Here is a 20351-nt window from a genome sequence, read left to right as displayed (position 1 = left end):
CTTCTCTGGTAGTTTTATTGTCTGCTGAAGAAAGGGCTTCTAGTTTTCTGGGTGTATTCATGAACTTTCTTTTACATACAGTAATGAATTCACTGTGTATAAGCAGTGAAAAAAAATATAGTATAACCTAAACAGCTAGAAATAAAAGTACACTTTTAACTATTTAAATCAAAACTGAAACTGAAATCCATTATATTCATCAGGTCAAAGCTTGTTGGAGCAAAAATTTGATGCACAGCTTAATAAAGAACCTCCACGATAATTGTCATGAGAAAGATTACTGAAGGAAATCTTGCCCCACAGCCTTTAAAAACAATCAGACATTCAACAAAAAACAGACATTATTTAATCCCATTAGTATCTACTCCTGGGCCACTGTCAGATGTTTTTGTTTCATGAGTATTTTAAGCATCAACTGATTATCTTGTCTTAGCCAAAACCAGCACACACCATTTCTCAGTATTTTTTATTTCATGCTATTTTAAAACATGAAACAGTCTGCATAATGTGAAACAGAGGACAGGAAAGGTAACCCCCATCTGTCAAATGATGCTCCACAGAAAAATAACATGCCATGTTTATAACATGGCATGATTTTGCTCAAAAATAAAATTAAGATTATAGTCAACTAAATCTACACTATAAAATTACAAACTGTCTGGATCAAATTTTCATGTTCAAATATGGAGAAAAAAAACAGTCTGAAGTCCAGAGAAAAATAGTTCCTGCCTCTCTACAGGGCTTCAATGATTGGGAAAAAAAAACATAAAGTCAACAACACAGCACCTCCGTGTGCCGCTCTAATAAACACCAGAGGAAACACAAAGGCAAAACGTGATTTCCTGTGAGACTCAGTAATGAATGCTAGTGGACAAAGACCTCTCCACACTCCCTATTATTCTGCTGAATATCATAGCTGTTAGTGTGATAAGAGCTCCATACATCATACCCACAGTAAATTGCTGCTGGTGTATCTCGACTGTGTTGTTTTTGCCACCTGATCTAACAGGAAATTCAGTGTGTTTATCAAGACTCGATAGTTTATGAATATTGTGTTCTACTTGTATACACACAGAAAGAATGCAGTGTGACACAAGTCATTGTATACAATACGTGACTGTATTGTCATTTTGGAGCTGTAGAATGTGCTGCAGATGAATTATACAGCATTATACAAAGAGCTGCTTCTGTTATTTAGCAGAGACTGATACAAATAGGGTGAACAAAGTAATGGAAACACCCATCAACACAATGCAGTACAATTTAACAACACATCTCAATCTACCAGTACACAATGTATCAGTGTAGGATCCTCAGATATGTATGAATCACAACAACAATAAACATTCTTCATCCACTCATCCGCTTACAGTAAGTAGCAAAATAATGCAGAGTTCCTTCCTTAGCAAAGTTGTTAAATGTCAACTTAACAATGAAAACTTAGAAAAAATATATTTCTTCTCTCTTTACATATAGTGGCTGCAGACAGCATTGAGACCCCTTCACTGCCTGTGCACTCACAGTAATCATAACATATGCATTAAATTAAATTTGATTTGATTTTAGAAATTTTAGTAAATTTATCAAAAAGTGTGTAATTTATTACAAGTTGTGTCTATACCTGATTGGTGTCCACTTGTGGCAAAAAGCATTGATACTAATATTTTGCATCTGTTAATATAAGGCTTAACAATTAAGACTGCATGTCCAGACAATAACCAAGCAACATAGTCCAATAAACTCTCTGTAGACTGTCACAGAATTGTGGTGAGATAATGACAAGGGAATTAAAACAATTTCTAAAGCTTTGAGTATTCCCAGGAGCACAATGGCATCGATAATTACGAAAGGGAAGATGTTTGGAACAACCAGGACTCTTCCCAGAGTTTGCTGCCTGGGCTAAACAAATAATTGAGACTGAAGAGGTCTGAATATTTCCTGAAAAGACTATAAAATTATATAAAAATACATATTACAAAACCACTTACAAACAGCAGCAACAATATTTACACCAAGGGTTGTTCTTCAAGGCAGATTATTTGACTGGTTCAATCCCTGTAGAAACTACAATAAGTCTTGGTTTCTCATCATCGGTGGCTGTCCTGGTTGACGTCTCTGGTTCACATGAGGTGGCTCTTGTGAACTCATTACAATGTCTATGGATATGGGAAAGGAAAAGTGAGCCATCATCCTTGCGATTTTCTCCTGGGGCACACCATGCTTGTTCCTCCTGGAGGGGAAACAGTGTGAAACAGTAACAGTAATGTTAGGAAGTGAAGTTCTTTAAAGTCTCTATTGGCCTGTAAATATAATATAATCATTAAGAATTCATACTTCTCCAGTTCGTAAGGATTAAACTTCCAGCTGGTGTCAGGTTCACAGAAGTCCACTTTATATCCTCTCTCCAAAGCCTAGTAAAATAGTTTGTATTTCTTAATTAGCATCTATGAAACAATAGTATGAAACACTAAAACAATAACTAAAGATTCAAGATGAATATGTTATATTATTACATACCATTTTGACATATGGCTTCATTTCCCAGGCTTGGATGTTTGTATTATCAATGATAATGGGAGACCGACCATCATGCATTGCATCTTTAGCTGAAATTATCAAAACAAACTAAAAATCTCTTCCAAACACATTTCTAAAACTTTTCACCCCAGAAAACGTGATGCCCTTGTACCACAAACACTTCACTAGCTAAAGGGTGCACCTGCGCTTCACGTCTGAAAACAACATGACAGTGCAAAGAATGCTATCGAAATGTGACAGAAATGCTTTAGAATGATTCAATGAAAACATTTTTTAATGCCTGAAAATAGATTTCATGAATCATTTAACCTGTTTGAGCATTTAAGGGGCCAATACCTCTGCTCTGGTTCCATTCATGTGCTGCTCCAAGGAGGCCTGGTTCATAGCAGTAAGCATCTCTCTGAGCAAAGTAGTCATCTGTGCTCAGAATCAGCCCGCTGGGACCAGTGGAGAGCAGCTCCCTGTGAAACATATTTCATCACAAACTGTTCTGTATACCAGAATACATTTAATTTTACAACACACTGACAATTTATGTACCTGGCCAGTGTTGACTTCCCAGATCCTGGTAATCCCCTCATCAAGATCAGCACCAAGGACGAATGGTATCCATGACTGTCATAAGAGGGTTGGCAGTGATGCTGTTGCTCCCACTGTTCATTTTCTGAATCAAATCTGTGGCACCTGTCGTAATTTTCACCATACTGGTACCATTCTTCATTTCTATCTCTAGACCATCCTACCCTTACTGTACTGTAGTTACAACCCAGTCTGTCCCTGTCAAATGGGTCTGTAAAATCTTTATAAAAGTCCTGAGAGGGGTGACTCCAACTAAAATATTTTGGAAAATGTGAGTCCTCTTGATACTGGTTTGAAATGCCCCAATTGGGATTCACCTGTGGTGGTGGGATTTGTTGATCTGGGAATGCAGATGGAGGTGGTGGTCGATGGAATGGTGCCCTGTTCAGTGGCTGAGGATAATGTCGTGGATTCTGAGCAGAAGCAGGTGTGCCAGAGTTCAGCTCCAGGCCTGGCCTTAACCTTCTGTTATAGTATGGCTTATTTTGATACCAGTGCGTCCAGGATGGGCGCTTCTGTCCACTGTTCTGGTAAAAATTGCTTTCTGAAGATTTGCTTGTATTAAGAATTTTCTCGTGGCTTACATGCTGATTCTCTTTGCTGGGAGATGTTTTAGGCGGTGTGGGTGATAGAATGAAACCTCCATCTCCTTTTCCTGTGTTGGCACCATCAGGTTCATCAATTTTCTCAAGTTCTTTGTAAAACTGAGTCAACGTGTCTTCGATGTCAGACTTGACTGTTGCTGTTTCTGGGGGAAATGCTGGACCAATAAATGAGGTGCTGGTGAGTCCTACCTCCTTTAACACTCGCTCTCTCACACTACTGTCTGGACTGCTGCAGTCACTGCTCACACATTTAATGTTGTTCTCAGTAAAGTCATCACAAACATCTTCAGTAGTTTTACCCACAGAGTTTTCTATGTCAGGACAGGTCACACAGGAAGATTCAGTATAAGACATCTGCATGAAAACAAATTAAATTTAGTTAATACTTTTTGCAACCACAAAAAAAAATCAATCATAACTAATTAACCAGTGTAGTTATTCTTATTATTAAAGTTTTTAGTGCTACAAAAATATAGTTACAATTTCAGTGTGTTGGTTTGTCAATATATACACTACCAGTCAAAAGTTTGGACAGAACAAATATGATATTATCTAGTCAACAGAAATATGTTAAATAACAGAGAATATGTTTTATCATTTTGATTCTGCAAACTTCAACAGATCCCATGACCCTAAATAGGAATAAGCAGACACAGATAATAGATGGATGGATTCTGCAAAGTAGCCACCTTTTGCTTTGATGACAGCTTTTGCAAACCCTTGGCATTCTCTCAGTCAGTCTCCGCCATGAAGTAGTCCACTGAAATGATTTTCCAACAATCTAAAAGGAGTTCCCGAAGATGGCTGAGTACTTGTTAGCTGCTTTTCCTCATCCTAAGCCATCTTAGATGGATTTAGATCAGGTGACTGTGGGGGGCAGGTCATCGGATGCAGCACTCCATCACTCTCCTTGGTCAAACCTAGTTGTGGTTTGGGGTCATTTTCTTATTCATTTCAAACAAATGATATCCTCACTAAATGCAAACCAAATGGGATGCTGTGGTAAGTGTGCCCTCAATTTTAAGTCACCAACAGTGTCACCAGCAAAGCACCCCTACACCAGTTAATATATATTATACAAGTTGATATAAGAGCTGCACGACAATCTGAATTTCCCCCATGGGGGATGAATAAAGTATCTACGCCATCACATCTCCTCCTCCATGCTTCACAGTGGGAACCACGCTTTCACCTTCTCTACATCTAACAAAGACACTGTGTTAAAAACCAAAAATCTCAATTCAGAATCATCAGACAAATAGTTTCCCACTGATCTAATGTCCATCCCTTATCTTCTTGGCCCAAGCAAGTCTCTTCTGCCTGTTGTTCTTCTAAAGTAATGGGTTCTTTGCCTCAGTTCAAACATGAAAGCCAGACTCACACAGTCTCCTCTGAACAGTGGATGTTGAATATGTCTGTCACTTGAAGGCTGAGAAGCATTTATGTGGGCTGTAACCTAATGTGCTGTAAATCAGCGGTTTCTGAGGCTGGTCAATCTAATAAACTTCTATTCTGCAGCAGAGTTAGTCCTCCAGTTTCCTGGGACGGTCCTCATGAGAGCCAGTTTCAGCACAGTTTGATGGTTTTGACAACTGCACTTGGCAATACTTTCAAAAGTTCATGAGATTTATCAGATTGACTTTCTTTGCTCTTTACTATATTGTTTCTTGCCATATTATGAATGTGTACAGTAGATGCAGGGTTAACTAACAGGGTTATTGAGTCTGTACCCACCCTTCCTCTGCATAAGACTAAGCACTAAGAAAGGAAGAAATGTCACAAATGACCTCTTGACGAGACACACCTGTGCATGTAAAACCACTCCAGGTGCCTCTGACTGCTATCAAATCTAAATGCAGTTACTTTGGACAATCTAAAATATAAAACATATTCTGGGCTATTCAGTACTTCTCTGTTTACTACATAAATCCATACGTGTTGTTTCCGTTTGGATGTCCTTAGTATTAACGTACAGTGTTAAAGAAAAACGGAGAAGGTGACTGGCAGTGTGCGTTAATGGTTAAACCCGCACTTACAAAACACTTTTATATAGTTTGAAGCTAAAACTGAAACAAAGCCTGATAGTTAAGTTAGCTAATGTTTCCACAGAAGATGTGGAAACCCCACCTGTTACCGCCTCTGTTCATTCTCATTAACAAAATGATAAATAAATATCTGTCTTACCGTAAGTATTCAGGGAGCATAAATAATGGGGTAAAAACGACATTAATCTAAAACACCCGGCACACGATCCTAACATCACTGCTGCCTCTTGTTTACGGAAATGGCATACTTCTTCACTTACGCACGGAGAACAGATCAGCGCGTTAGCGCCACCAGCGGGAACGGAGTGGGACAAGGAAAGACAGCTATCATTAGAAGTACTAAAAAAAAAACAAAAAACACAAGTTAGCATTTTGTGAAGGCCACCTAAAATGTTTCAGGCTCATAAAGCAAAATGAGGATGCTTTAAAATAATAGCTATTATTTATCTGTTACTTCATACAAAGTGCAGTAAACATAAAAACCCTAAATCAAATACCTTTTGCCTGTCTCAGGATAAAATCTGTGAAGGTGAACTTGCTACTGTAGATTAGGCCGTCTGACTTGCTTTCGCCTGCTTCTCTAATTGTAATCCCAGATGCACTCGATGATGTTCAGATATACCATTGTTTGAAGGAATCCTTGTTCTTTTAATCACTAAAGATTTGTGCACCATTCTTAACTTTAAAGACAAGACTACAAGTACTGATGTAGATTAGAGTGGATTGATGACAATATTTTACTGTTATGAAGTGATTTCACCACTTTATTGAGTCCTATGAGAATAGAAAAATAACTACAGAATATGTGCCATTAGCCTTTACACTTATTTGTACAGTTACATTGTGCTGATAACACGTTATGGATCTATAAGACATCACCATCACACAGTGCCTGAGTATCAATCATTGCCAGTTCCTCATCATTTACCCACTCATCCTCCACTGGTAAACTGACAGCTTTACAAGCTGGAGGCTGTACAGTTTTTAAAGAGCTGGGTGTTGCAGACCTCCGAGGGGGGTTGAATGTCTTCTTTACACATGGTGAAGTCACTGAAGCCAGATGAGTGAGAGCTGGTGGGGATGGGACACGAGATAGATAGTCCAGAGCTCTCCTCCTCTTCAGGCTTCTGGGGTCTTTCTCTGTTGAAGATGTTGCTGCAGGAGGGTTCCTGCTGACAGGTGTGAAGGTCCTGACTACCTGCTGAGAGATGATCTATAAAGTAGTTATGTGAAGAAAAGTTCTGTATTGAACAGTCCCAGATTCCACAAAAAGTACCTGAACTCACATTTGTCTTTGTGCACGTTGTAGAAACTGGGGTTCCTGGTTGCAGAGCTGGAGAGGAGGTGAAGCTCAGGCCATCAGGCTTGACTAAATGTGAAAGCTTCTCCTCTGCATTTAGAAAAAAGTTCTCCTGACCCTGAAAACACATGACCACAGTTAAATGTAAGATGTGTCCTGTTTTGCAGTTTCATCTGTGCTTGACAAAATGCTGATCGAAGTGTCACTGAATTTAGACAAGTTATAAAATGCGTGTTAGGTGAGAGAACACGAACTATTTCATCATGTTTTTGGCACATGAATTACTGATGTTCAGCAATTCTTCAGTCACCTTAGTAAGCATGACATCAAGTATCCATATTTGATAAATTTGTGAAACACATAACTGTTCCATTACTGTTTTTCAGGACTTCAAATTTCATCTATCATAATTTGTATCTTAATTTTAATGAATTACGTAATTCAGACCTTTATTTCTTTTTGAACACATGCAGCCATGAAAGCATCCAGCCTTTGACAAATGACGCAATATAAACAGTATTTTTAGCACCGTACCTGGATCAAGTTTCTGAGTTGGCTAAGGGATTCCTGTAGATGAACCTCCTTGGGGTTTGTAGAAAAGACAGTCAGATCACCAGCGAACACAACAGGAGTGGGGGATGTGGCCTGACCTCTCAGCTGCAGGTTACTCAGAGCCAACAGCACACGTGGTTTTACAACATCTTCCAGGCCTGACTGAGACAAACTGTTGAAGCAGCGCACTTTAACAAAGTTCAGCCTCCCATTGGCCAAAAAAAACGCAGGAGAGGAACCTGTGATCAAAGCAAAACATTTATTTTGTAAACTAAATAGCTATGGCAGCAAGAGTTAAGAGGAAAAAAAAAAAAAAGCTTACCCTGCCCATCTATAATACTAATGACATATCCAGTGAGATCAACCTCTCCACAAAGTGACTGGAAATCTGGGTTTTGAAGGTCCACAAAATTGGTAGCAACCCTCGGCTGAAAACGTGCCGATAACCATTCCTCTGAAGCCTAAATGATAAAACAAATAGACCTCACCACTATATATTTCAGATGTATTTCCAACATCAGAAAACTTACATACTGCATAATCAAACATGTACATTACGTGCGCTAAAGAACAGTTTGTTTTTTCCAGTACCAGTAGGTCCTGAAACTGTGTTTTCTTTGTCCCAGTGAGCTGAACAGTTTCAATACCACTGCATTTCTTTCCATCTGATGTGGTGAGATTATAGACTTTATATCGACAGCCTTCCTTTAGTAAAGCCTGAAGATCTGAAGATGGTCGCCAAAGATTCAACCGGTAAACTAAAACCCAAGAAAAAAAAATTAAAACCCTTATTCGAACACACAATAATATATATGTCAATGATAACTGATAAAACAGAGAAGAAGAAAAATGAAAAGACACCACTGCCATGTTGGTCCATAGAATCTGCAATGCAGAGTCTCCAGACAGGTGTAACATCTCTTTTTGGACAACTCCCTTTATCATTCTGCGCTTCAAGAGCACGACGGTATCGATCTTGCAGTTCAGCCTGTTTCTTCTCCATCAGAGCGCACCTATAAGTATGTAGTGTCGCCAGCTGTTGTTCACTTAAATGAGCCTAGAACAAGGCATTAAGACAGGCATGTGACTGAAACTGTTCATAAGTGAAGAGGTGAAAAGTTTGCAAATATAATTTCTAATCACCTCAAGGTAAGCTGGGTCATCCCCCACTGCTTCATACAGCTCCTCTCCATCTTGCAGGTTTGCAATGTCCTGATCACTTATTGTCTGTCTCCTGCGATGAGGTTTATAATTACCTGAGGATGATAGCTTGTTGAAACATATTCCATTTCACTCTGTACCTAATACTGATAACATGATTCCTACCTTTCTCTTCCTCTTCAAATTCAGCTTGAATCTTGGCAAAAAGAATCTCAATGGCTTTCTGTTTGTGGCTGTTGTATCGTCTTGCCTCCTTCTCTTCTGCACGAATAGACCGGAACACAATGCCTCCATCTGGTTTCCTCTCCATCCACTGGAAAAAAATAGGAAAACTCATACAATGAAAAAGGTTCATAACATGAATTTCTATGGCGTTACAACAATGTCAAAACAGGGGTGAAAAATATGGACCTGCATATTTTAATACTGCGAGAGCAGATACCCCACTTGCGAGCACAAATGTGAAGCTTGTGCACACGGAAAGAATAGTTGCGTGTATGTTTATCATAATATCACGCTCAAACTGTGTTTTTTTTCCATCCTCAAATGTGTTTTTCACTCTCCATCTGATAGTTTTCATTGCTCGCCAAGTGGAGCTCTCTGTGCTCGGTCCCCTCTTATAGTTTAACGGCTGATGGCATCCTTACATTGCATTAACGTTACTGCCAAATAAGGTCTGTGCTTTATCGGAGATGAGTTTTAGTATAATTTGTAAAGAGGGAGTAAATAGAGTGCGTTCGATTATCTGAGGACGGCAAACAGTATTGTAATGGAACAAAAATCAATGTTGACCATTATTGTGAATAATTAAGTCGAGTTAGTAAGCAGACTGTCATGATACTAAGTCAGATTTCCCTAATGGCTGTGAACATACCATGGGGAGACCAACGAATGGCATGCTGACAGAAAAATCCATTAGCCCACCTCCAAATTGTCAAAACCACCCCTCATGTTTTGTTGTGCACAAAAATGTCAATCGACACAGAGAGCAGCCAATAGAAATCTTCTTTCTGTGCCTGCAAGCTTCACATTTGCACTCTCAAGTGCAGGTCTAACTTTTTCACCCTGTGTTTCGGGTGAAGCGTTAGGGGATGCGTCCCCTAACACCACAAATTTCCAGCAGTAACAGTAATAATACACCAATGCAAGCTTGTATGCACCTGTATGGGGTAGCTTCTTAGTATAACAATATCCACACATCCTACTGGCCCTCCATTGCTGTACAAACTGGAGATAGGAAGCAAGAAGGGCCTGGGATCTCTATGAAATCCCAGCTTACTATCCCACCTTGCTGGTCTGCTGCTATTGGCACAAATCTAAAAACACAAACAATAAGTCAATAAGTCATCTTACACTTCGTTGAACAATGTGTGGCCCCCCATCTTAAAATACCTTTAACATGAGAGAGTCAGGTGCCTCCAGAGGGGAGCACGCATCATTTGATCCTACCAGCTGAGCCCCATGGATGATCAGTTTCCCACCAACAGCCAGTCGACCTTTATGAAGCATAGCAGTCAAAGGTTCATCCAGCAGGGTTTTAATGGCATACCATCCATCTGTCAGCCAAACGACTGCAAATAGATTTTCAACCTTTCCATCAGAACCTTGTAGAGTTTTGGTGTCATCGCGACGCTGTCTGTTTGGGGAGTGACCCCTGGAAACGACCCCGCAAACACAGAGTACCAAGGTTTTGGCTGCTGTGTCGTCCTTCTCCATGATTTTTTTCAGCGCTGACCTGTGGCTGTGGTCCACCTCTACATCATATCTGAGATATGTAAGACAAAATAAATGCTTAAATGCTTGAGAAAACAAGAAATTAGTTCAAATTAAAATATTTAATTTGAAGGGAGCATTTTTTTGTTTTTTTGTATTTTCAACACTTCACATCCTACGCACCTGTACTTAAGTTGTAGGAGAACCTGCTCTGGGGTGAGGCAGAGGCTGCCCATTGTTTCTGGAAAAGCTCTTTCCATGGAGGCCTGTTTCCATACAATCCATCTATAGTGATTGTATACCCACTCCTCACTAATCAGTTTAGGATCCACACCAGGGGTGTCACATAATGCTCTGTGTTCAATGTGGAACAAGATGCTAATCAGCACAGTCAGCTTTGCAGCCTGCATTTGCACACATTAAGATGCACAGCATATGTTCAACATTAAAAAAAAGATATAACGTCAACTAAAAATGAATACCTATAAAACTCCTCCTTCCCTGCAGTCCAATCACTGCTGCAGATCAGCCATCCTCCATCAGCAAGCTGAACACCACCGTTTTCTACAAAAGCTTTTGGATTGAGGAACTGTTGCAAGTTAAAGCGAAAGGTTTCTGCAGTCTCACTGGTGATGTCAGACACATGCTGTTGGACTCCATATGTATACATCTGAAACGTCCATAAAGATGTTAAAACCTTGTTTATGTAGCATTAAAGTACAACCAAACTGACATAAAATGATCTGAAGTGAAGGAGCAGTTCTTGTCCTGCCTGTTTTTGGGTATATCTTGCAGGAAGCTTTCCATTAACAGCAGCTCTTAATGAAATCCTTAAGACCCCTGAGGTTTTGGTTAGAAACAAACTGCCCGGCAAAGGACGAATTGTCTGGCGCCTCTTTTTTCTTATTCTCATATCTTGCATATCTCGTGCCAAATCCACATTTTCAAGATTCTGAAACATGTCTGAAAAGCATAAAGACACTATTACTTTTCCCATGTTTAGCAGATCATTTTCAGTGTGTCATACCAAAAAGAAAAGATTACTGCACCTTGGTTTGTGGACAAAGTGTTTCCCACCCATGATGCCTCTGCAGCAGAATCCTCTGAGCCATAGCCAACTGAAACATTTTGATTATTTATCAGATTATCATTTGTAGTGTCAGTGAAGGCCACTGTCTCAGTGTCTTCTTTGCCTTTACTACCAGTAACATCTGTACTGCTTTGTGTTTCTTTAGTGGGAGGTACATAAGTGCTGCTGTTAGATGGTGCTACAAAGTGATGGTTGTGTTTATCCTCCTGTGCTTTTGAGCAACTATCTTGGACAATAATCCTTTGTTTCTTGAAAGGAGGAATAAATGCAGAACGTGTTCCTTTGTCATTGAGAACTGTGCTCTTGCATGTCTTCATCTGTATATTCTTCTGGAATGGAGAAACAAACACTGACATCTTGGAATGTGTTGATCTGCTGTCTCCTGACATTGACTGCTGTGTTGGTAATGTCTTTTGCAATCCAGTGTCCACATAGCCTTTTCCATTCCTGTACAAGAAATACAGTACTGACAAACTGCATGAGTCATTAGAATACATACTCAAAAAATCACAGACACCTTACCTCTGTGGTCTTGTGATGTTTGGATGGAGAGAAACACTGTATTTGAACACGCTTCTGTCATTCATTATACCTTAAAAAAAACAGACAACTTCCTCTCATGAGTTATTTAATTCATAAGATAAGTATGTACTTATTAGAGAATTTGTTACAGTGCTAGTGATTTACCATTTGGACAGCTTTTTTCTGGATGCAGTGTTGAACTTCTTGGACCATCAACAGTCCTATTGAACTCTTCCAGTAATTGTCTTTTCAGGGGTGGTTGCCCTGCAATATTTCAAAACAGTGAGGCAGCTGTTTATGGCTAATAGTCATGTTTGTATCAGAATGTCACTTCTTAAGATTAGCAGTAACCAAGCATTGCAGTTAATCTTAAAAATTAAGTTGCAAGAACTGCAATAACAACTTGTTCTTCAAATAGTCCTGATTCAGTAAGATCTAAAACATATTGCGCTATAATTTCTGAATGAAAGACACTTACCATTCATATCTGCATCCTCTGTGGGTCTTTTCCACCTTCGTTTTTGTTCATTTGGGTTATCTTGCATTGGCACATTTCCTAAAGTCATTAAAAGACTGTGGCCAGCTAGACCTTCATCTTCTAACAATGCTTTAGTGCAGTCAAGAGCTTCCTGGGCAAGAAACTTCTGCTGAGTATCAGTACACTCACTGAGGTTAAGTGACTGACATACAGGAACTGACGACCCTGCTGTCTTGTTGATGTCAGGTCCTTCACTGCTGAGGTTATGATTTACTTCATTGTACAATACACTTGGCATTTCCTCTCCTGGATTGTCACATTTGTTCACCCAAGAAAGGGCAGTTTTGTCTTGTTTCCACTTGAAGGCATCTGTTAGTGACTTGTCTTGGGTAGGAATGCAACCATGTGCACCTGGATTTTGTGGAGTATCATTTTCATGGTCAGTCTCATTCAAAGAGAGAACAGATTTCACTGTCTGAGGGGCACATTCAGTAGCAGGCATGTCCTCATCATTGGCTGTGCCAAGATTAGTATCTGAAGTTCTTTTCAAATCTATCATTTTTACTAGATCTGATTTATGAGCATCATGAGAGCTTGCTGAGTATGCGCTTAAGTCACAGCAGTCTTCACCAGCTAATTCTTTCAAAAGGTTCTTTGCTTTAAAAAGATTTTTCTGTGACACATGGACTTTTGCTCCGCCTGCAGTTCTGAAACCACACATTATTTCTTCCACATTGTTTTGAGCATGTTTGTGTTTACTACTTGTCTTTGAGTCTGAGACACCTGGGACCTCTGCATTAATACAGATGTCGCTGAAGAGAGATTTTGCCATCTGGTGGGCTTCAGATGAAAATACATCAGACTTGTCACTGGTTGAATGACATCCACTATTCCTGGGTGGTGGACAAGGAACTGAAATCTTATGAACATCTTCATATTCACTTAACAGAGTTTTTGCTTTTGTAAGGGCTGCAAATGAAATAGCAATCCCTTTGCCACTGGCTGTCTGAAATCCATCACTGTGTGATGGCAAAGTGTCTTTGTTTTGTTTTAATATGTCTGTGACTTCAAATACACCACTTTCATTCAACAAAGACTTTGCTTTTGTCAACGCGTCATCTGACACAGATACTTTTTTTCCGCTGGCTGTACAGAATCCACCAGCACTCCCTGATTCGCTGAAAGTAGAGGGAGCAACATTCTTCAGTGTTGTGGACAATTGGGATGACTTTGCTGTCAAAGATGAGTTTCCAGGTAAAGAAACTGGATTAACTGACTCTGGTGTGCTCTTAAAAACACCTTTGAAAATATCAACATTATCATTCTGCTGCATGTTTTCATGGTTAACTGTTGGTCTTGCTTTTTCATTGTCAAACTCACAACATGCACTTCCCGAATCTCCAGAAATATTTGTCATCCCACGATATGCTTCAAATTTGGAAAGGTTTCTCCTCTTGCTGTCACTTTCACCTACAGGTGCAACACTTGTCTCACTTACGGAAAAGCCATTGTTACTGTCACATTCTTTGAAGAAAGCATCTGTGTCCTGCATTGCTTTTGAATCTAAACCATTAAATTCATTCAGCAGGTTTTTTGCTTTCAACAAATTTTTCTGAGACACATGGACTGCTGTTCCACCTGCAGTCATGAAACCGCAATTTATTTTGTCCATTTTTCCAGTACTGTCTTGTTTCTTGTCAGAGGTTCTTGTGTCTGAACCAGCTGGGATCTCTGCACTAAAGCTGATGTCACTGAAGAGAACTTTAGCCTTCTGGAGAGCTTCAGCTGAAAACGCCACAGGCTTGCCACTACCTGAGAAAAATCCACTATTCCTGGATGAAGGACCAGAAACTGGCATCTTGGAACATGCTGACTTTACAACCATTTTATCCTGAGATGCTTCACATTCATTTAACAAGGACTGTGCTTTCCTCAGAGCTGCAGATGAAATGACAACTCCTTTGCCACTGGCTGTCTGAAATCCACAACTTTTAGGAGGCACAAATGGAATTTGACTGCTGTGCTTATCTGTTGTTAAAGCATCTGCTTTCTGCTTCTGTTCTTTGTTTGTGTCCTCAAGTCCATATATTTCATGCAAAAGACACTCTGCTTTTTTCATTGCATCTGCTGACACAAACACTTTTTTCCCACTGGCTGTACAGAATCCACCTCTTTTGCTCAATTCATTGGTGGCAGAGGAGTCGGTATTATTTGATGTTGTGTATAAGAGAGAAGGTGCCTTTACAGATGAAGATGGGTTTTCATGAAAAGGGACTGCATTCACTGAAGCTTGTGTGTTGTTAAACTCAAAACTCTGAATCTCCACATTATGTTGTGCAACACCTGAGTGGCAGGCAGCTGGTTCAGCATTTATATTTTTAAATTCAGCAGCTGGTTCTTCAGAAAAGTGAACAACTTTACATTTCAGAGGGTTTAGCTTATTAGCAACAGTTTCAGCCAAGGGTTTTATGCTTTTTTTATGATTTACTGACATGCAGAAATTACTGTCCACAGGACTGCAGTCTTTAAAGAAAGAATCTGCTTCTTGCATAGCTTTTGCTGAAACAGAAATGCCTTTTCCACTTGCCATTCGAAACCCACTTTGACACGTGGCCATGTTTATTTTGGCATTAAAACCTTTATCACTAATGCCTGTAACCTGTCCCTGCTCTGTTATCGCATTACTTTTAGTGTTCTGGTTGTCTGGCGATTTGTGATCTGTCACATCCTCCTCTAAATCTGCAAACAAAGCTCTAGCTTTGCTCAGACACTGTTTTGAAACTTTCAAAACATTTCCTCCTGCAGTTTTAAATCCCACACCAAGCATTAAAGGATTTTTGTTCTGCTTGGTTATGTCAGCACATCCAGCTGTGTCAAGACTTTTGGGTTCAGCTAACATAATGCTGCTGGCGCTTTCAGAGTCGTGCTTTGATGAGGAAGACACATCTTCAGTAGATGAATTTTCTTTTTTAACTGAACCTGAAAATGTAGCTGTGACTTTACTTGAGACCTTTGACGTCTCACAATTTGTTTCACCACCAGAAACTGAGGTAATTTTTTCAGGATTCACAGTTGTTGTCTGCTGCTTTTCAGCATCTGAACTAAAGCTGTCATCAAAATTTATACCTTTAAGAAAATCAGGGTCAAGATCTTTGCCATCTTTTTGGAAAGAGGTGGCATTATCTTGACAATGTTTAAGTGGTGTAGTTTTAAACTGTGTAAATTCAAACTGACTATCTGCTTCTTCTAAAAGAGTGCACAACTCTGTCACATCAGCTTTTTGTGAAGCTGTTAACTGGCAAGTAACATCCCCAAATTTTTCAGTAGAAGAAAATGGCCGGTTTGAGTTAGAGACTATATTTTTCACTGATCCATAATTCATAGTGAATTCATCTTTGGTGTCATGGATACTTTGGGTGGGCTGGTCACTGAAAGTCTTTTCAGCTTCACTGTCTTCAAATAAATGCTTGGCTCTTTCCAAGTTGACTGAAGATATTGCTATATCCTTATTTGAAGCGGTTTTGAATCCTGATGCACTGACAGAAGAAACAGTTGTTTTCTCCGGGAAACCACCATTCATTTGATAACTGAGAGGAATGAAATTAATGCCATGAGCAGATCCTTTTCCACTGTTGGGGAGATTGGTGGATGTGCTCTCCATGTGCAACTCACTCACTCTGTCATGGCTCATGGTTTGGGATGCCATGGTTCCAGTTTCTTGACTATTATGCAAATCTATTTTTCCATTTCCTTTGTCTGAAGATAGAAAAGAAGCAGTCCCATGGATATCAGTTTTAATGCCAGACCACTGTTGACTTTGACCACTGTTCTCCAAGCTGGGAGGACCACACAATATTGTAGTCAAGTTGGTGATATCTGCAACAGCAGACTGAAATCCACTGTCACTTACTGTGCCCTCATTGATGGAGTAATTCTGATTAGTTGCAGAAACATGTCCTCTATTACTGATGCCATCACAGTCTTGGTGAAGGTTTGCCTGCCTTGCTTCTTGCTTAGTTCGTTTAATGGCTAACAGACAAGCTGATGAAGAAAAGTCATTTTGAGGAGTGTCTTCTGTTACTTCACTCAGGTTACCTTGGTTTGACATTTGACTAAAGTCTTGTGCAAAATCTCTGCATAGCTGTGACATGTCAAGATCAGTGATGTTTTCCTGTTTTTCTATTTCATTCCTCCCAACACCTGCTTCATTTTGTGATTTCCCCAACTGCTTGATGCTCACTTTGTGCCTTGAAAAAGATCTCTTCTGAGGCTGTATTTCCTTTTCTTGAACTTGTGTTTTTGAAGTCTCAACAGTGTAAACAAATTTTCTCTTTTTGTTAGTAAACCCAGAATCTGTGATTGTCAAAGGTAGTCTGACAGGCTGACCAAACTCAGAGTCACTCTGCAGTTGTTCTATCTTCACTTGTGCAGGACACTTATCATGGTAAGAAGTATTCACACTGCAGGCAGGAATTTCTGATAAACTCAATGGAGACCACTGTGTGATTCCAATGTCTCCATTTTGCACAGGTTGGGTTGAGGAACATTTGACAGGTTCCTGATCATCTGTTTTCACTGCTGTGCAGTTGTTTGGCTGCACCAGTCTTTTTCGTTTGCTTCCTTTGTTGTCAGTTTTCACTTTTCTCAGTGCTGAACTACTGTTGGTGAAAAATATGGAGAGAACATTTTCAGCTCCATCAAGAGCACTTGCTACTGTACTGTGAATTTCTCCATCCTCAATAGCATTTGGTAACTTCTGCCTCCAGACACTCTCACTCTGATTCAGTGAACTCAGGGGGTTATCACAAGACTCTGGATTCTGACCAGTTTCAGAGGAAACGCCACCTGTTAATTACACAGCAGCAATCAGTTTTATTTTGAACTATTAATCAAAACCCTGTGTAACCCAAAATGAATAGAGAAGAGAAGAAATGAACCGCTGCAATGCAGAGTCATTTTGTTCATTATCAGAGCACTGTTTTAGCCTCTTAGCAAAATGTAAAGGAAAAACTCAGTACCTTGGTGAATGGTAGGCACGTCATTGTCTTTCGGGGACACTGCTCCAACTCTAGATGCATTTGAAAGAGAGGGAAATAGCTTCCGTACAAACTGAGAAAGGGAATATTTAAAAAAAAAAAAAAAAAAAAAAAAAAAGCTGTTCAGAGGCAGTTCAAAATATCATGTGCTTACACATATGTACTGTATATAAAGCAATACTCTCTGCCTGATACCAAAAAACTACATAACACAGAGCAACAATTCAACCTAATTCCTTATAGATTGCCATTTCAATTTGTAGTGTCAATACGTGGTCTTTTGCAGATTATAATTAGAAACATATATGCTGAGCATTGTAATGCAGATGCACAAATTCTCTTGTGTCACTGACATAAAGTTAAAGTTGAGATGCACATATTGCAGGAAACCCAACACTAAGTAACACTGCACAAATCAGAGAGATGGATGTCTGCGGTATGACCCGGCTGCACAGAATACTCACAACAACATTTTTGTCTTCAGATACACTCACCGGACAGGGACTCTCATCAGGTTTAGCTGTAACATTGGGAAGACAATTATTATCTAAGAAATCACATGCATGGATTTTTATTACAACCAACTGTGCTTTTTGCTTACATAAAATCAGTGTGGATGGCACTGCTGGTGGGGTATTCAGCGAGCTGGTCCATGATATATCAGGATGGATCTGTGCACCAAGACTTTCAGATATATGCTTGGTATAGCTGACCTATGTCATTCAAAAAACAAGGAAAACCTTATTTTAATCCATTATTCAACACTGCATGCATTTGCTGAAATAAAATCAGTTACATTTTATAAACTTACTGGGGATTTTTGGGGAGTATGAAGCAAATCTGTACAGATGACAAAAGCAACCATATTAACCAGAATTAATTAAATCTATTTCAAACGCATTCAACATGAAATACAGATATATGTAGCTCACCAAAACTGTCCGGGCTCTTAGGATGGACCCTACAAAAACAAGATAGCCATCAAAAACACCAGTGACAACACAACTATTTTTGGCAAAATTATCTTAAAACCTAGATCCATACAGACTGAATTCTAGTTAAATAATCAATTGTAGTTGTGAACTTACAAATGTTTTCTCAAAGCACAAAGAATTATAGCTGAGTATCAGTGCTATTAATTGAACAGATCATTAGAATGATGATAGCTATAACATGGGTCATATAAAATATTCTCACATAATGGCAAATCATTTAATAAACCCTGTTTCTTCTGATGAGACCAAGAAAGAAACTAGGCAAAAATGAATGTGTGGTATTTAAAAAGTTCTTAATTTCTTTCGTGCAGCAGAGACAGCAAGGTTTCACTGCACTCACCCCTCTCTTGACATCTGAAACAAATGTGGACTTTGTGTTGCCATCCATGGCAGTGTCTCTTTTTCTAAACATGTATGACAGAAATAATTATTTTTAAGTACAACATCAACACACGAAGGTAATTGGAATTTCAAGTGTCCTATGTAAACATTTATCTTTTAATTACTGATTTGGATGAGTTGATGCAATGTACAAAAATGTTAAACTTATGTAAGTGCATAAATACACCAACAGTCAAACTAATTACCATGTTCATTACTGAGCAACTGCTCATCTTCTGTTTCAGGTGACACAGGTTGATGGTGTCTGAAAACTCTGGGGGTTGAAAACAGCTGACTGTCCACTGCAGTTTTGTCTAAAGGCACTTTAAAATTTCCCTCTTGGTTAGCACAAAGATCTTCTTGATCAGAGACATTCCCCTCATTGGTGAACCTTTGAGCTGTCAATACATCAAACCAGTCAGGGTCCAGTGGCCCCAGATCTACATTGTGAAATAAAAATAGTTTACAAATAAGTATTAAGTTCTCAAACACCAAAATACAGTGATGTTACATGATGTTTTGTTTCGCGTTTGCATGAGAAGTATCATTTGGTGATAATACAGCTGAATGGAAAAATATTAACTTATGTAACTTTAATAGCCACGGAACAAGTGCAAACTGTGTAATTTTCAGTTTGTCACTTCAGATTCGTGTTGATTTGTAACAAGTCCCTTATATTATATTAAACTGCGCTGTTGGTAAAGGTTTCACATTAATGTTGCAAGCTCACATCACTTATGTTACCTCTCCAGATGTCATCCTTGAATGTGTCGTACATGTTTTTTGAGGGTAAATCCATTACATGTCATCAGTGTAATCCCTACAGCTGGTTATATCGCACATCTAAGGAGACAGAGAAGTTAGAAAGCAGAAACCGGTCTGTTAGAGTAAAGTTATAGACACATATCTGTCTGTGGCGATGGCTAACGCTATACTCTGCTGCTCCTCAGCTACATTAGCTGGTTTAATACCAAAAGGACACATTGTCTGGAAGGTAACAACAGCTAAAGTTTAATTCACAGCAGTAGCAAATTAGTTCCTGGTGTTAAACACATAGCGTTAAGCTAAATGCAGCAGTTAAGTTAGCTACACCGACTACTACTAATTCATAAAAAGAAACCACACGGCAAAAGTATATTTGGCTTTAACGCCTCTCTAACTTACCATGACAACGTCCGAGGCTGTTCACATCCAAATCGTGATAAAACTGCTAACAAAATGTTGACAACAAACCACAAAGTATTAGATTATTTAGTAGAAAAGTGCTGATGAGTTGACCTGCTAGCTAGCTCGCCCTTGACACGAAAACAAACCTCGCGCGCCGCAAAGCGGAAACACCGCCTGACTTCAAAATAA

The 20351-nt window shown here is 39.3% G+C and overlaps 2 protein-coding genes across 11 annotated transcripts; both read right to left on the bottom strand.

Annotated features, from left to right (window-relative positions):
• Positions 1 to 1097: 1097 nt before the first annotated feature.
• n4bp2l2 (NEDD4 binding protein 2-like 2) lies at positions 1098 to 6058 on the bottom strand. 2 transcript variants are annotated; one of them, XM_026319726.1, is made up of 7 exons: positions 5907 to 6058; positions 4412 to 4642; positions 3079 to 4076; positions 2875 to 2999; positions 2518 to 2606; positions 2335 to 2411; positions 1098 to 2230 (listed from the first exon to the last, which is right to left on the bottom strand). In XM_026319726.1, exons 3-7 carry the CDS (start codon positions 4074 to 4076, stop codon positions 2065 to 2067), a joined length of 1455 nt encoding a protein of 484 aa, XP_026175511.1. In that variant the 5' UTR covers positions 4412 to 4642; positions 5907 to 6058; the 3' UTR covers positions 1098 to 2064. The 2 variants fall into 2 exon arrangements, with proteins under 2 accessions (XP_026175511.1, XP_026175500.1); XM_026319715.1 differs by lacking the exon at positions 4412 to 4642 and having other exon boundaries at positions 5907 to 6057.
• Positions 6059 to 6413: 355 nt separating this feature from the next.
• Positions 6414 to 20302, bottom strand: brca2 (BRCA2 DNA repair associated). Of its 9 annotated transcripts, XM_026319678.1 has the most exons (27): positions 20160 to 20302; positions 19740 to 19838; positions 19202 to 19435; positions 18955 to 19018; positions 18552 to 18580; positions 18431 to 18459; positions 18221 to 18332; positions 18084 to 18139; positions 17602 to 17692; positions 12584 to 17428; positions 12271 to 12369; positions 12106 to 12175; positions 11543 to 12030; positions 11266 to 11456; positions 10976 to 11163; positions 10677 to 10847; positions 10385 to 10545; positions 10173 to 10276; positions 9941 to 10096; positions 8946 to 9093; positions 8763 to 8875; positions 8481 to 8676; positions 8211 to 8377; positions 7942 to 8080; positions 7602 to 7858; positions 7054 to 7185; positions 6414 to 6980 (listed from the first exon to the last, which is right to left on the bottom strand). In XM_026319678.1, exons 2-27 carry the CDS (start codon positions 19792 to 19794, stop codon positions 6633 to 6635), a joined length of 8643 nt encoding a protein of 2880 aa, XP_026175463.1. In that variant the 5' UTR covers positions 19795 to 19838; positions 20160 to 20302; the 3' UTR covers positions 6414 to 6632. The 9 variants fall into 9 exon arrangements, 8 of the variants coding, with proteins under 8 accessions (XP_026175463.1, XP_026175473.1, XP_026175419.1 ...); XM_026319688.1 differs by having other exon boundaries at positions 10173 to 10545; positions 12584 to 17138; positions 17600 to 17692; XM_026319634.1 differs by having other exon boundaries at positions 10173 to 10545.
• Between the last annotated feature and the right edge of the window lie 49 nt (positions 20303 to 20351).

Source organism: Mastacembelus armatus, chromosome 13 (genome assembly GCF_900324485.2).
Source record: "Mastacembelus armatus chromosome 13, fMasArm1.2, whole genome shotgun sequence".
Taxonomy (NCBI): Eukaryota; Metazoa; Chordata; class Actinopteri; order Synbranchiformes; family Mastacembelidae; genus Mastacembelus; species Mastacembelus armatus.
This window is presented reverse-complemented; position numbering and strand designations above follow the sequence as displayed.

What these genes read in the sequence shown, in the direction of transcription:
- brca2 (XM_026319634.1), bottom strand. Translation starts at nt 19,794, where the DNA reads ATGGATTTACCCTCAAAAAACATGTACGACACATTCAAGGATGACATC. An exon ending in CAAGGATGACATCTGGAGAG is followed by an intron (nt 19,436 to 19,739) that starts GTAACATAAGTG and finishes TTCACAATGTAG; the next exon opens with ATCTGGGGCCACTGGACCCT. An exon ending in TAAGAGCCCGGACAGTTTTG is followed by an intron (nt 18,460 to 18,551) that starts GTGAGCTACATA and finishes TCATCTGTACAG; the next exon opens with ATTTGCTTCATACTCCCCAA.
- n4bp2l2 (XM_026319726.1), bottom strand. Translation starts at nt 4,076, where the DNA reads ATGTCTTATACTGAATCTTCCTGTGTGACCTGTCCTGACATAGAAAAC. An exon ending in GGGAAGTCAACACTGGCCAG is followed by an intron (nt 3,000 to 3,078) that starts GTACATAAATTG and finishes TATGTTTCACAG; the next exon opens with GGAGCTGCTCTCCACTGGTC. An exon ending in TGAATGGAACCAGAGCAGAG is followed by an intron (nt 2,607 to 2,874) that starts GTATTGGCCCCT and finishes TGATAATTTCAG; the next exon opens with CTAAAGATGCAATGCATGAT.